Consider the following 13682-nt stretch of genomic DNA (forward strand, 5'->3'; position numbering starts at 1 on the left):
AATGGTGCATTCCCATGGTCCCGTTCCCTCACAAACCTTCCCGGAGTGCGGACCCTGGGGCATCGATACATTGTGTGTATTGATACATTGTATCGTTCCCACCTCTTTCTCCTCCCTTAGAAACCTCGGGTTTGATCTGGCTCAGCTGCTCAAGGCAATTACCACCAAATGTAACAACTTAAGTCTGGTCCTCAGGTCACACTGGTGGGAAGGAAATTGACTATGCGTACTGCCCTCTGACCTCTACCCATGTGCCCATGCCCATACACACCCACGTAGTAAAATAGTAAATGCAGCCAAGCATTTGTAAGGAAAAAGCCGTATGTTAGACTAAGTTTGAGACAATTAGAAGGAAATACACACATCTTTGTACTTGGTGTGACTTGGGCAGTGGGGGTCGTTTAGAGATGGTGGTTGGAATATTGATAGTGAGAGGTTGGAATATTGATAGTGAGAGGTGAGATTAGTAACAGCAGCAGGTAGTTTTAACCGATAATGTTCCGTGTGAGAGGAGGAGGCATTGGCATCTATGGGAAGGGGAAGCACAGTCCAAAGGAGAGGCCCTACTCGGCGTCCTGAAGCAGGCCATGCTTGAACCCCCAAGAAGAACTGGCTTTGAGGAGATTCAACCTTGAGTAAATAGGGGAAAGTGAGGCTGAATGCAAAAAGGCCCATGCTGGCCACCGGGGAGGAGCTGGCTGGTTCCAGGGTTGGAAGGAAGTGGGCGGGCCTGGGTGAGTTTAGAGCCAGGGGGAGTTTGTGCTGCTGAAACCCTGCAGCATGCCCTGTCAGTAGGTCCTCGCTCCTCTGGAGGTCGCTGATGAAGGCACAAACTGCACCAGCCACCCCCCACCCCGCGTCTAGGTGGTGAAGTTGAAGACAGGTGTGCAGGCAGCGGTGGCTTGATCAACTAGGAAGTCCACGGTTACCTGCAGGGACGTAATGCAGCCAGGAAGTCCACTGGACCTCTGTTCTCAGGAGTCCCAGCACACGTGATCATAGCTAGTGACAAGAGTTTCTGAAAACTGAATTGCATTGCTTTGATAATGTTGATAAGAATTTTGTAGAGTATAATTTCCCATCTCTTTCTTCTTCTTTGTAAATGTTTGGCTCTGGGAAATTCTTGGAGTTTCATTTTCTGCCTTGGAAGTTTCCCTTTTGACACCAGGGCTGTTACCTTCTGCTACGTGAATAACTCTCTCTGTCACTGGTCTACCATTTGTAAGTTCTGTTTGTAATGTCAAGAACAGTGACCTTTGGAGAATTCCAAATTGTTTACCTTCTAGCTCTGGGAGCTCGGTCTGAAGGGTGCATGGTGTGCCGGGAGAGTACAGATGCTGTGGCATGTTCGTGACTGACTCCTTCCTCCCCTTTGTCTTGTAGAAAACTGGTGATCTATATGCCGTCAAAGTATTTAATAACATAAGCTTCCTTCGCCCAGTGGATGTTCAAATGAGAGAATTTGAAGTGTTAAAAAAACTCAACCACAAAAACATTGTCAAGTTATTTGCTATTGAAGAGGAGGTAAGTATCCACCAAGCTTGCCGTTATGTTGTGGCTCCCACTCAGAAGACAGGGTCTAGCAGGAGGTTACAAACACCGTGTCCCCAAGAGTTCTGTCCCCCGCATTTCAGTGGGCAGAGACTAGAAACAAAGAGTCAAGAAGGGAAGCCAGGAAAGGTCCAAGAAGGAGAGGTGTAAAATGGGATCACTCGTGTTACATGTGACAAAAGGAAAAGAAAAGGTAACGAGGAAAACTCACGTAGTTATAGAAGAACAGGCTGGAGAGATGGCTCCGCAGGGAAGAGAATTTGCTGCTCCTCCAGAGGACCGGGCTTCAGTCCCCAGCACCCACGGCAGGCGGCTCACAACCACCTGTGACGACGCAGCTTCAGGAGATCCCGTACGCTCTGCTGGCCATTGTCGGTACGCAGACACACATACACATAAATAAAGAATGAAATTCTTTACAACAAAACAAAAAGACACTGATAGAAACATTTGTAAATGAGAAAAATTCATAGTAATTTAGAGATTAAAGTCTTTATTATAAAAGAATTGATTTTAGGAAAAATGGCAAAAATTAAGTGTATCATTAGGAAGAAATACTCTAGAAATAACGAAGTGAAGATCTTTTTGCTTTCAGACATGAATATTCAACAAAGATCTTCTCTTAAAATATTATTGTATATGCCTTACAGTTCATTCCTAATGATTTATTAGGGTTGATCAAGTATAAATTATAGTTTCATACATTAAAATGTGGATTGATATCCTGATATTATAGTAATGATTGAAGAGCTGACTAAGTTAAAATGCGTGGTATAGTGAAGAGAGCAGTATCGGCTGAGAACTCCCAAGACCGAGTTCTCGGCACAAAGCCAGGCATAGTGGTGTATTTCTGTAATCTTAGTACTTGGGACACTGAGTCAGAAGATTTCTGCAGAAGCCAGACCAGCCTAGGCTGCAGAGTAATGTCTGACATTGTCTCAGAAAACAAAAACAGCAGCAGAAAATCAGAGTAGCCTTCCAAACTGCCAAGCTGTGGGATTTTTCTTTTTCTTTTTCCTTTTTCTTTCTTTCTTTCTTGTTTGTTTGTTTATTTATTTGTTTTTGAGACAGGGTTTCTCTGTGTAGCTTTGGAGCCTATCCTGGAACTCACTCTGTAGACCAGGCTGGCCTTGAATTCACAGAGGTCCACCTGCCTCTGCCTCCAGAGCACTGGGATTACCTGGCGGTGTGAGATGTTTTTATAGGGCTCCATCATGTTCTGCATGGTGGACCTTTGTCAGAATATATATGATGTGTCTTAAAGCCTCCATAAAATCAAATTGTTAGCTGAGTGTAGTGGTATGCTCTTATAATCCAAGCATTTAGGAGAATGAGACAGGAAAAGCAAGGATTCAAAGCTAGCCTGAGCTATGTAGTTAGAATGTGTCTCAATTAAAAAAAGGGGAGGGGGGCTGGCATGAGGGCCCAAACTTGTAATCTTAACATTCAAGAAACTGAGACAGGAGGATTGCTGATAGTTTGAGGCTAGTCTGGACTATAATGTACCTTATCTAAATTTTTAAAAGAAAAGAAAAATCACATAATTAGCTACCCACTGGCTAAAGTCCTGGATCAAAAACACGTCTTTCAAACAGATTTCAAGGGCCAGAAGTCATTTCCAAAAGGGAAAGTTAGCTGGACGTGGTGGCAACACACATCTCCTCCCAGCACTGAGGAAGCAGAAGCTAAGAGGTCTCTCAGTTCAAGGCCAGCCTGATCTACAGCGAGTTCCAGGCCAGCCCGAGCTACACAGTGGCATGAATTATAGAAAACAATCGATCTTTTTGTTTTATAACTGTTTCTCTTTTCATGACTACTGAACAGAGAAAATAAAATACATTAAGGAAGTATTTGGGGGCTGGTTGGGTTAAAAATTTTTTAAAGGACCAAAAGTCAAAAATTAATACTAGATTTTAAGATTTACTCAAAATTGCAGATTGCTAAAATTTGTATCTGATCACTGCATACTGTGTAGTTGGATGAGGTTCCTTCTTCCTTATAAAGCTGTTGTGTTGATGATGCATTTTAATTGCCCGAAATGGAAATGTGCCAGCCAGAGCTTTGCTGAGAGACCCAGCTGTTCTGCCCCCCCAGTTCTGTGTCTGCTTCGTTCTCCTTACGCTTTGTTTTCAGTTATATGTATAAGTGTACATTACTGGTGCAGGTCCCTTGAAAGCCAGAAGCCGGCGTCGGGTCCCTGGAGTGCATGTGCAGGCAGTCGTGAGCTGCCTGACGTGGGTGATGGGATCTCGGGTCCTCTGCAAGAGCAGTACATGCTCTTAATCATCTCCAGCTCACCCATTGCTCTTTAAGGCCAGCACTCCATTCCTTGAAGTAAAAGTGCTTGTCATAAGAAGGAGATTTCCTAAATATGTTGTTATACAGAAGAAACTAAATGATTTGAACAAAAACATTAAACAGTGCAACCATGATCTTGTGGTTCAGATTTAGCTAGATTTCAAACTGATTTGTCTTCCAAACTCCCCGTTAGTTTATATATAATATATCTATATATTCAGATTTATTTTTATTTGTGTGTGTATGCTCACATGTGTTCCAGTGCCTGGGGAGAATAAGAGACATTGGTGGAACCCCTGGAGCTGGAGTTACAGGTGGTTGTGAGCCACGCACTGTGGGTGCTGGGAGCTGCACTCAGTTCTTCTGGAAGAGCAGCAAGTGCTTGTACATGCTGAGCTGTCTCCCAGCCCATCCACTTTGTCTACTAGAAACTGGAAGCTGTTTATTATGTAAACATAGCATTTGTTGGCCGGGCGGTGGTGGCGCACACCTTTAATCCCAGCACTCGGGAGGCAGAGGCAGGCGGATCTCTGTGAGTTCGAGGCCAGCCTGGGCTACCAAGTGAGCTCCAGGAAAGAGAGAAACTACGCAGAGAAACCCTGTCTCGATAAACCAAAAACAAACAAACAAACAAACAAACAAAAAACATAGCATTTGTTAGTCCTGGAATCACCATAGCTTCGTCATTGTGTCCCATCCTACATCTGAGTGAGGCCAGGTAGACAAGTGCTGCCCTGCAGTCAGATTTGATGGTTTCCTGTCGATTCTCACTCAGTGACTTTGTTTTCCAGACGACAACAAGACATAAAGTGCTTATTATGGAATTTTGTCCATGTGGGAGTTTATACACTGTTTTAGAGGAGCCATCCAATGCCTATGGACTACCGGAATCAGAATTTTTAATTGTTTTACGAGATGTGGGTATGTTTATTTATATGGTTTTATACATGTTTATTTATATGGTTTCATAGTATTTTATTTAAAGATTATAAAATGAAGTTTAATTTCCTATATTCAATCGAAAGACTTTTATACATGTTTTCTCAGAAACCATACCAAAAGCACAGTGCCTAAAAGGAAAATTAGACAAAAAAATTGACTTTATCAGCATTAAAAACTTACTCCAGGGCTGGAGAGACTACTCATCTGCTAAGGTCACTGGCTGCTCTTTTAGAGGCCCAGGGTCAGTTCCAGCAGTTCAGCTTTGTGCTGCCCTCCACAGGCACCAGGCATGCATGTGGTGCACAGATACACCTGCAGGCAAAACACCCATGCATGAAATAAGTAAAAGTGGACAAGCTACAGCTTCTTTGAGATGGTAACTGAAAAGAGAGCCCATAGGATAGAAGAGTTTGTAGATCACACCTAAGATGTCTTGTCCAGACACCCTACCAAATACAGTTTTAAGATTTGTCAAAGGATTTGACCAGATATTTGTCAAAAAAGAAGGCTAGAGAGATGGCCAATGAGTGTATTGCAGAGTGCTCAACATTATTAATTGCTGAGGAAGTTGTAATGACAAACCACTTCTTCCCATGAAGATGGTCAAATCCAGATAACGAGAACAGGCATTGGCAGTGGAGAGTGGGATCTGCTGTGCATCACTGCAGGGCTGTAGAGCGAGACAGCCCCTAGAAAACAGTTTAACAGTTCCACGAAAGACTACATGTAAGATAACTGTATGCCATAGCCATCCTAACAGGCTTACACAATAATTAAAAACACACCCACATAAAATTTTACACATCTGTGTTGTAGCATTACTCATAATGGCCAATAAATAAAATCAGGACAACAAAAATTCCATCAGCTGGCAAATGGACTAAGATGTCATTTACCATATAATGGAATATTACTCATTGATAAAAAGAATGAAGCCCCATGTGGTGGGGCAGGTCTGTGTTCCCAGCATTCGTGAGGTAAAGATGGAAGGATCGGGAGTACAAGGGTGTCCTCTGTTACCTGTCAGGTTCAAGACCAGCCCTCAGCATGAGACCCCTTCTCTAAGACGAGAAACATACAGTCACACACACACACACACACACACACACACACACACACACACACACACATCACATCACATCACATCACATCACATCACATCAGCTTATGGTTCTAGTTTTTGCTGCTGTGATAAACATGACCAGAAGCAACCTGGGGAGGAAAGGGTTTGTCTGGCTGACACTTCCTGATCACAGTTTGTCATTGAGGGAAGTCAAGGCAAGAGCTGAATCAGAAACCACAGAGGAACACTGCAGACCAGCTTGCTCTCAGGCTTGTTTTCAGTTCCTTTTCCTGTGCCTCCCAGGGCCGCCTGCCCCGGGGTGGCCCTGCCCACAGTGAACTGGGCCCTTCCATGTCACTCAGCAATCAGAACATGTCACAGACATGGCTGAAGGTCAGTCTGATGGAGCCATTTACCAACCGAGGCCCTCTCTTCCCACGTGACTCCAGCCTGTGTCGAGTCGGCAAAACTAACCACGCAGAGCATGGTAGTTTGAATGTAACTGGCTCTGAGCTGATTTTGATTTTATAGGGGATTACAGCTAAGAGATTGCATGAATCTCAGAAGAGACTTTGGACTGTGGACTTTTCAACATTGTTGAGACTATGGTAGACTATGTGGACTTGTGAAGTTGGACTGAGTGCATTTTGCATTATGGTATAGTTACAAGCTTATGGGGACCAGGGAGTGGAGTGGGGTGGTTTCAATGTAACTGTCCCCCATAAGCTCATAGGGAGTGGCACTGTTGGGAGGCGTGGCCTTGTTGGAGGAAGTGCGTCACTGTGGGGGCGGGCTTTGAGGCCTCTTGCTTAAGCTTCACTCAGTGTCACAGTCCTCTTCCTGTCGCCTTCTGATCAAAATGTAGCCAGCACCCTGTCTGTCTGCACATGGCCATGATGAGAACGGACTGAACCTCTGGAACTGTAAGCCAGCCCCCCACCAATTAAATCTACAAAGTGTCCTTTTTAAGAGTTGCTGTAGTCATGGTGTCTCTTCATAGCAATAGAGACCCTAAGATACATACATACAAAGCAAAAAATCCATTTCTTAATTGAAAAATAAAATTGAAGTCTTGACACCTGCTAAAATGTGAATGAATCTTGAAAGAATACAAAATGAGAGAAGCACGAGACAGAAGGTCAGAGCCACAGTGTCCCATAATCCACTCACGTGAAGTCACAGAGTCAGTCCGTCCGTAGAGACAGAAGGTCAGAGCCACAGTGTCACATCATCCCACTCTCAAGAAGTGCACAGGTCAGTCCGTCCGTAGAGACAAAAAGCCGGTGAGTGACTGCTTAGGGGACATGAGAGTGTCTGCTCGTGGCTGTAGAGCTGCTGTGAGCAGGCAGAAGTGAATGGTCAGGCATAAGAAATACACACACACACACACACACACTTCAATTATCCTGTTAGTTTCTAGAAGACAAGTGAAGTGACACCTTCTTGGGAAGCAGGGGGTAAGTGTTGAGGAGCCAGGATGTGGTAGGTGCCTTAGTCTCAGCTGGGGGCCCTGCCTGTCCCCACAGTGTTGGTGCCTTTGCCCTCAGGAACACAGACTGACTGGCACCAACCGTGAACACGTCCCCACGGAAACAAGGATCACACCGTGCCCCCCCCTTGCCGCTGTCTTACTGATTTATATGTTGAAGCCAGTTCATTTTTTGTGACATTTTCCCCAAAGTAAAATAACTAAAGCAGGAGCTGGACGTGGTAGCACACAGCTTCTATCCCAGCACCCAGAGGATCGCTCACGGTGGGTTTGATGCCAGTCTGGTCTACAAAGCAAGTTCCCGAACAACCAGGCTGTTGCACAGAGAAACCCTGTCTCGAAAACAGCAACGACAAAGTATAAAACTACGGGACCTTTGTTATTCTCTCTGCATCTCCAAAGTAGTTCAGGAAGTCATCGCTTAAGACTCTTGCTCCGTTCGCCTAATAGTTATCAGAGACAGCAGACTTCCGTAGTCCATAACTCTTACCTAAGACTCCTTGTGGTTAACATGAGATTGCATACATGCACACTCGTGCACGGGGTGTGACCGTGTGCATGTGGGTGTTTGTAGAGAGGGGATCTGTTTCTTAGAATAACAGGGCGTAGAGCCAACTCGTAGAAAGGCTTCAGTTTGAGTGACTATGCGTATCCTACCCGTGAATGTGAGATGTGTGTACAGACAGAGGCCTGCATTCCCATTCCCTGTGTCTTGTGTCTCTTGCTGAAGTGGGTGGAATGAATCACCTCCGGGAGAACGGCATCGTGCACCGGGACATCAAGCCGGGGAATATCATGCGTGTCATAGGGGAAGATGGGCAGTCTGTGTACAAACTCACGGACTTCGGTGCCGCTAGGGAGCTGGAGGACGATGAGCAGTTCGTGTCCCTGTACGGCACAGAAGAGTATTTGGTAAGTCGCGTGTGACTGGAAATGTCACTTTAATCACCGACCCGGTGGATGGATTACACACAGGATACTGGTCACGAGTCTACAAAATATTACACAACCTTATGACAGAGACTCCGTTTTCTGTTCGGGTGAACATGGTGGGTAAGAAGGGAATTGGGGATCGCATCCTGAGTCATTTTCTACTGGACAGTCTCAGAGGCGTCCTCCTTGCGGTAACTGTCAGCTTTGGTCTCAGCACTTGAGAGGCAGGTGTGCCTGGGTGAGGTGGTCAGATTCCCCGGAGCTGTGTTTTTCTGTTCTAGCATCCTGACATGTATGAGAGAGCAGTGTTACGCAAAGATCATCAGAAGAAATACGGGGCTACAGTTGACCTCTGGAGTATCGGGGTGACGTTTTATCACGCAGCTACCGGATCACTGCCATTTAGACCATTTGAAGGGCCTCGTAGGAATAAAGAAGTAATGTAAGTGCTTTCTCCATCTAAAATTAGAAACAACTTTTTTTTAATGTATATCATCTTATTTCCCCATATGTTTGAGGAAATGAAATTGATGAAAATTGCCTTTTTCTGATACTTGACGCTACCTAGATTTTACTAAGAATGTGGCCTTCTAAGAGTGTTGGCATAGTTTTCTAAGTCATGGTTTGTTTGCTGTTGTTTTTTTAATTTTATTTATTTTTATTTCGTGTGCACTGGTGATTTTGCCAGTATATATGTCTGTGTGAGGGTGTCGGATCTCCTGGAACTATAGTTACAGACAGTTAGGAGCTGCCATGTGGTGCTGGGAATGGAACCTGGGTCCTCCGGAAGAGAAGCCAGTGTTCCTAACCACTGAGCCCTCTCTCCAGCCCCAGAACCAAGTAAATTGAATTCCTGCCTTCCATTGAACTGATTGACCATCGTAAAAATTACATTTGGGGCTGGGCAGTGGTGGCACACACATCACAGCACTTGGGAGACATAGGTAGGTGGATCTCAGCAAGCTGGAGGCCATCCTGGTTCCAGGACAAGTGAGTTCCAGGACAGCCAGGACTGTTATACAGAGAAACCATGTCTCAAAAAACCAAAAAATTAAAAAAAAAAAAAAATTACATTTTGGCAGTAATTTTTTTCCCTGTGGTTGCAGGTTCCATCCAGAGATAAAGCATTTCGGTAGTGTAGAAAATAATTTAAAATTTTTATTTTATGTGTATAAGTGTTTTCCTGCCTGTATGTCTGTGTACCTGGTGCCTGACAGGCCAGAAGATGCCTGGAAGTGAAGTTACAAACGGTTGTGAGACGTCGAGTTGGTGCTGGGAACTGAACCCAGGTCCTCTGGGGAGAGCAGTCGGTGCTCTTAACTGCTGAGCCATCTCTCCAGCCCCATAGTGTTGTATGCATTTATATGCTGCCATATGATTGGAGAAACGAGCAATACACAAAGTCACTAATAGTAAACCAAAAAAAAAAAAAAATCAAAGAAAAGATGGAGAAATTTCTGGAGTGAAATTTCTTATGTAATTCATCTGTACACTGTGTGTGTTAGGGTCTCGGTTGCTGTGATGAACACCAGGCCCAAAAGCAGCTTGGGGAGGAAAGGGTTATTTTACCTTACAGCTTGTAGTCCAGAGCGACAACTCCTGTGGGCAGGAACCTGTGGGCAGGAGCTGGTGCAGAGGCCATGGGGTTCTGCTCACTGGCTTTCTCCTTGTGGCTTGCTCACCTGCTTTCTTAACCTTTCAGGACCACCCGCCTAGAGTCGACACCACCCCCAGGGGGCTAGGCCCTCCCTTATTGATCATTGATCAAGAAAATCCCTTACAGATTTGCCTGCTGGCCAGTGTTACAAAGAGGCATTTTCTCTGTTAAGATTTTCTCTTCCCAAATGTGTCTAGGTTTGTGTTAAAATAGTCAAAGCCATTCAGCCGCAGCTCCCTGAATGCTGGAACTGTATACCCACCATCCCCAGCTTACCCACTTGCGGGGGATTCACAGTAGTCACATTGTAAAATTAGTCTTTTATTTCATCTCAGAAAGTTGAGGACGAATCATATTTTTCCTTTGGTTGATTTAAGGAAGTAAATAAAACAAGTTCAGATGCTTTTGCTAAAGCTTGGGCATTTGCATGCATGCTAGGGAAATACCCCATGTGTACGTACATCGGAGAAGACGTCCACTAATTGCACTAAGATGTTGCAGTGTCAGCCTGAGCGTGCTCTACACGGTGCCCTTTTTATTAAAACCCTCCTTTAGCAAAGGCCAGGCCTCCTTTGTTTCCTCATTAAATGTAAGTTGTCCCTGACAGTTACTCCTGTTTACACAGATACATTTTTAAAGCAATGACGACCTAAAAGTGGGTGAAATTAAAGTGTGCTGTTGGAGGAAAGGAAACATGACTCAGAGGCCACTCCATGGCGCTGTGTGATCCCTCAGTGGGCAGTTATATGTTCCGGGTGTCGTTATCTGTGCAGAAATGCACCTCTGTGCCCACGCTGTGCACTGTCATTATTAGTGACCGTTGACTGTGTTCCGGGTGTCGTTATCTGTGTAGAAATGCACCTCTGTGCCCACGCTGTGCACTGTCATTATTAGTGACCGTTGACTGTATTGGTGCATGGTCCACCCGTCCCGTCACAGCCTTGTTACTCCTGCATTGAGTTTTCACAGGATTAAGGTTTACATGTGACTCTTAGAACAGTTAGACTTCTGAAGAATTTGCATACCTTATCAATGCTGTCATTAATTCTCTGCACTTCTTTTTTGCATTAATTTATTCCTTAATAATTGGATCCAGCACATGTGAGGACACCTTATTTTCCACATTAATTTGGGTTTTTTTTTTAGACAGAGTTTTTCTGTATAACAACTCTGGCTGTCCTGGAACTCCCTTTGTAGAGCAGGCTGGCCTCGAACTCCACCTGCCTCTGCCTCGCGAGCGCTGGGATTAAAGGTGTGCGCCACCACTGCCAGGCTAATTTCTTTATTTTAAAACATCTCTTGAGGCAGAAATTATAGATTGATTTGCTCAGAGCACATTTGTTCGGATGATAAACTGAAAACGATCAGACAGAAATACTGTCCACTGGCTGTAAGATACTGACAGTTGATGCTGAATGCTTCCGTGCAGATACAGGGCCTCTTAAAGGCACAGCACGTCTGAGACCGAGAGTCCCACTGCCCTGACTTACCACATCCTCACTCTCCCCTGCTCCCCAGCCAGCCTGGCTTCTGCTCATCTATTTTTCTGTTGCAGTCATCAGTTTGGCTTTTCCCTTCAGCACATCTATTCCTGCGTGTGTGTCCTTCTGACTATGCAGAGGATTTTCCCAGTCCTGTGCTATGTGTAGTTTTAGCTCCCTCTTTAAAAAAGTAATTCTCTGCCTCATTTTGCAGTAACTTTATAGTCTGTTTGACTGTGATAATAAGGGTAAAAAAAGATTAAGCGCTTTTTTATAGTCTAGTGATTTCAGTGACAAAGCTTTTGTGTGTGTGTTTGCCCCATTTTTCAGATGGAAAAATTAAAGTTTTGGTGTGAACATCAAAATGCTGTTCATTGCTCTCCGGGCTCCCAAATGAAAATTAGTTATGACATGTAGCTAGTATTCCTACAATTACTATTCCGCTTCCGTCAGTCAGATTCTCAGTATTTTGATTGTTTGGTGGATCCCGTGGCCCTCATGTTTGCTCAAGTAGATTGTAGGTGCAACTGAGGAAATACTTCTGCAGAGTCCATTGCTCGGCCATGCGGCAATGACCTGCTCATCTTATTCTGCTGTCCTCCCAGGTATAAGATAATCACTGGGAAGCCTTCTGGTGCAATATCTGGGGTACAGAAGGCAGAGAATGGACCCATTGACTGGAGCGGAGACATGCCAGTTTCCTGTAGTCTTTCTCGGTAAGTGACTTTGGACATTTGTGTTTAATCTCTTTATGGCCTAAAAATCATAAGCATGTTCAAATATCTGAGCATATTTTTGGGCTGCCTTTGTTATTTCTGTCGGTTTGTATTTTGAGGCAGGGTCTTGCTATGTAGCCCAGGCTAGCCTTGAACTCAGTATGTAGCCCAGACTGATAATCCTCCGGCCTCTACGTCCCACGTGCAGGGATAACAGGCATGGACCACCACTGCTGGCTTTTTAGTGTAATTTTATTTTGATTAAGTTGAACCATGTGATTTTTTTTTTTTTTTTTTTTTTTTTTTGCATTTGGGGTGATGTAAACATTCTGAGCTTTAGGGATTATCTCCTGAGGATACAGGCATGTGCTCTTAAGATTGGTTCTCATTTGTCCTGAAATTCTTGCCAATGTAGGACTCATCCTAAGGACATGTATGCTGACTTTCATACTGATGGACTACAAATAGCAGTGTAACTAGGAGGAAGTTTTTCCTGGCGGGGCTGGTACATGTCTTTAATCCCAGCACTCTGGAGGCTCAGAGACAGGCAGATAGATCTCTGAGTTCAAGGCCAGCCTGGTCTACAGAGTGAGTTCCCGAATAGCTAGGGCTACACAGAGAAACCCTGACTCAAAAAAACCAAAACAGGAAAAACAACAACAACAAAGCAAAAAACACTACAAGTTTAATATTCTCCTTATTAAAAAAAAGTACTCGGGTTATTCAAAGAATTAAAAAGTAAGTATTTCTAGCCTGGGCATAGTGGCATACACCTTTAATCCCAGCACTTGGGAGGTAGAGGCCGGAGGGTCTCTCTGAGTTCCAGAACAGCCAGAGCTGCATAGTGTAGCTCTCAAAAAATACCAAAAAAAGAAAAATTAGCATTTCTAGTACTTTTTCCAGCATTTTAAATGTTTACAGGGTCTTCCTTAATTTAGCAGTCAGAACCCTAAAAAATATGTCAGATTGTCCCAAAGAAAGGATTACTTAATGTCAAATTGAAAGTAGCTGGACATGATGGGGACATACCTATAAACCCAGCACTCGGGAAGCAGAAGCAGGAGGATCACCATAGGTTCAAGGCTAGCCTGGGCTACATAGTTCTAGGATGGCCAGGGCTGCATAGCAGTGAGTCCCTGACTAAAAACAAAGCTAACTGACCAGACGGTGGTGGTGCACGCCTTTAATCCCAGCACTTGGGAGGCAGACCCAGGTGGATCTCTGTGAGTTCGAGGCCAGCCTGGGCTACAGAGTGAGATCCAGGACAGGCACCAAAGCTACACAGAGAAACCCTGTCTCGAAAAGCCAAAACCAAAATAAACCAAAACAAACAAACAAACAAAAAAACCAAGCTAACTAAAAAAAAAAAGCTGGGTGGTATAGTTCCTGTCTGTAACCCCAGCATTTGGGGGGCAGAGGCAGAAAGATCACCATGAGTTTGAAGCCATCCTGGGCTACATAATGAGTTTCATGATATCCTGAACTAAACAATGAGATTCTATCTCAACCACCCCACCTTCCAACTCATGGGGGGGAAAGTAGCAATACTACC

The 13682-nt window shown here is 44.4% G+C and overlaps 1 protein-coding gene across 1 annotated transcript in view; it reads left to right on the top strand.

Annotated features, from left to right (window-relative positions):
- The window catches only part of Tbk1 (TANK binding kinase 1), a 39942-nt gene that overhangs the window by 5998 nt on the left and 20262 nt on the right, over window positions 1-13682 (top strand). The window contains exons 3-7 of the mRNA XM_076554173.1: window positions 1384-1524; window positions 4641-4770; window positions 8074-8255; window positions 8558-8718; window positions 12020-12130. Of these exons, the coding sequence (XP_076410288.1) occupies window positions 1384-1524; window positions 4641-4770; window positions 8074-8255; window positions 8558-8718; window positions 12020-12130 (725 nt within the window). The remainder of the gene's footprint in view (window positions 1-1383; window positions 1525-4640; window positions 4771-8073; window positions 8256-8557; window positions 8719-12019; window positions 12131-13682) is intronic.

The sequence above is a fragment of the Peromyscus maniculatus genome, chromosome 18, assembly GCF_049852395.1.
Source record: "Peromyscus maniculatus bairdii isolate BWxNUB_F1_BW_parent chromosome 18, HU_Pman_BW_mat_3.1, whole genome shotgun sequence".
Lineage (NCBI taxonomy): Eukaryota > Metazoa > Chordata > Mammalia > Rodentia > Cricetidae > Peromyscus > Peromyscus maniculatus.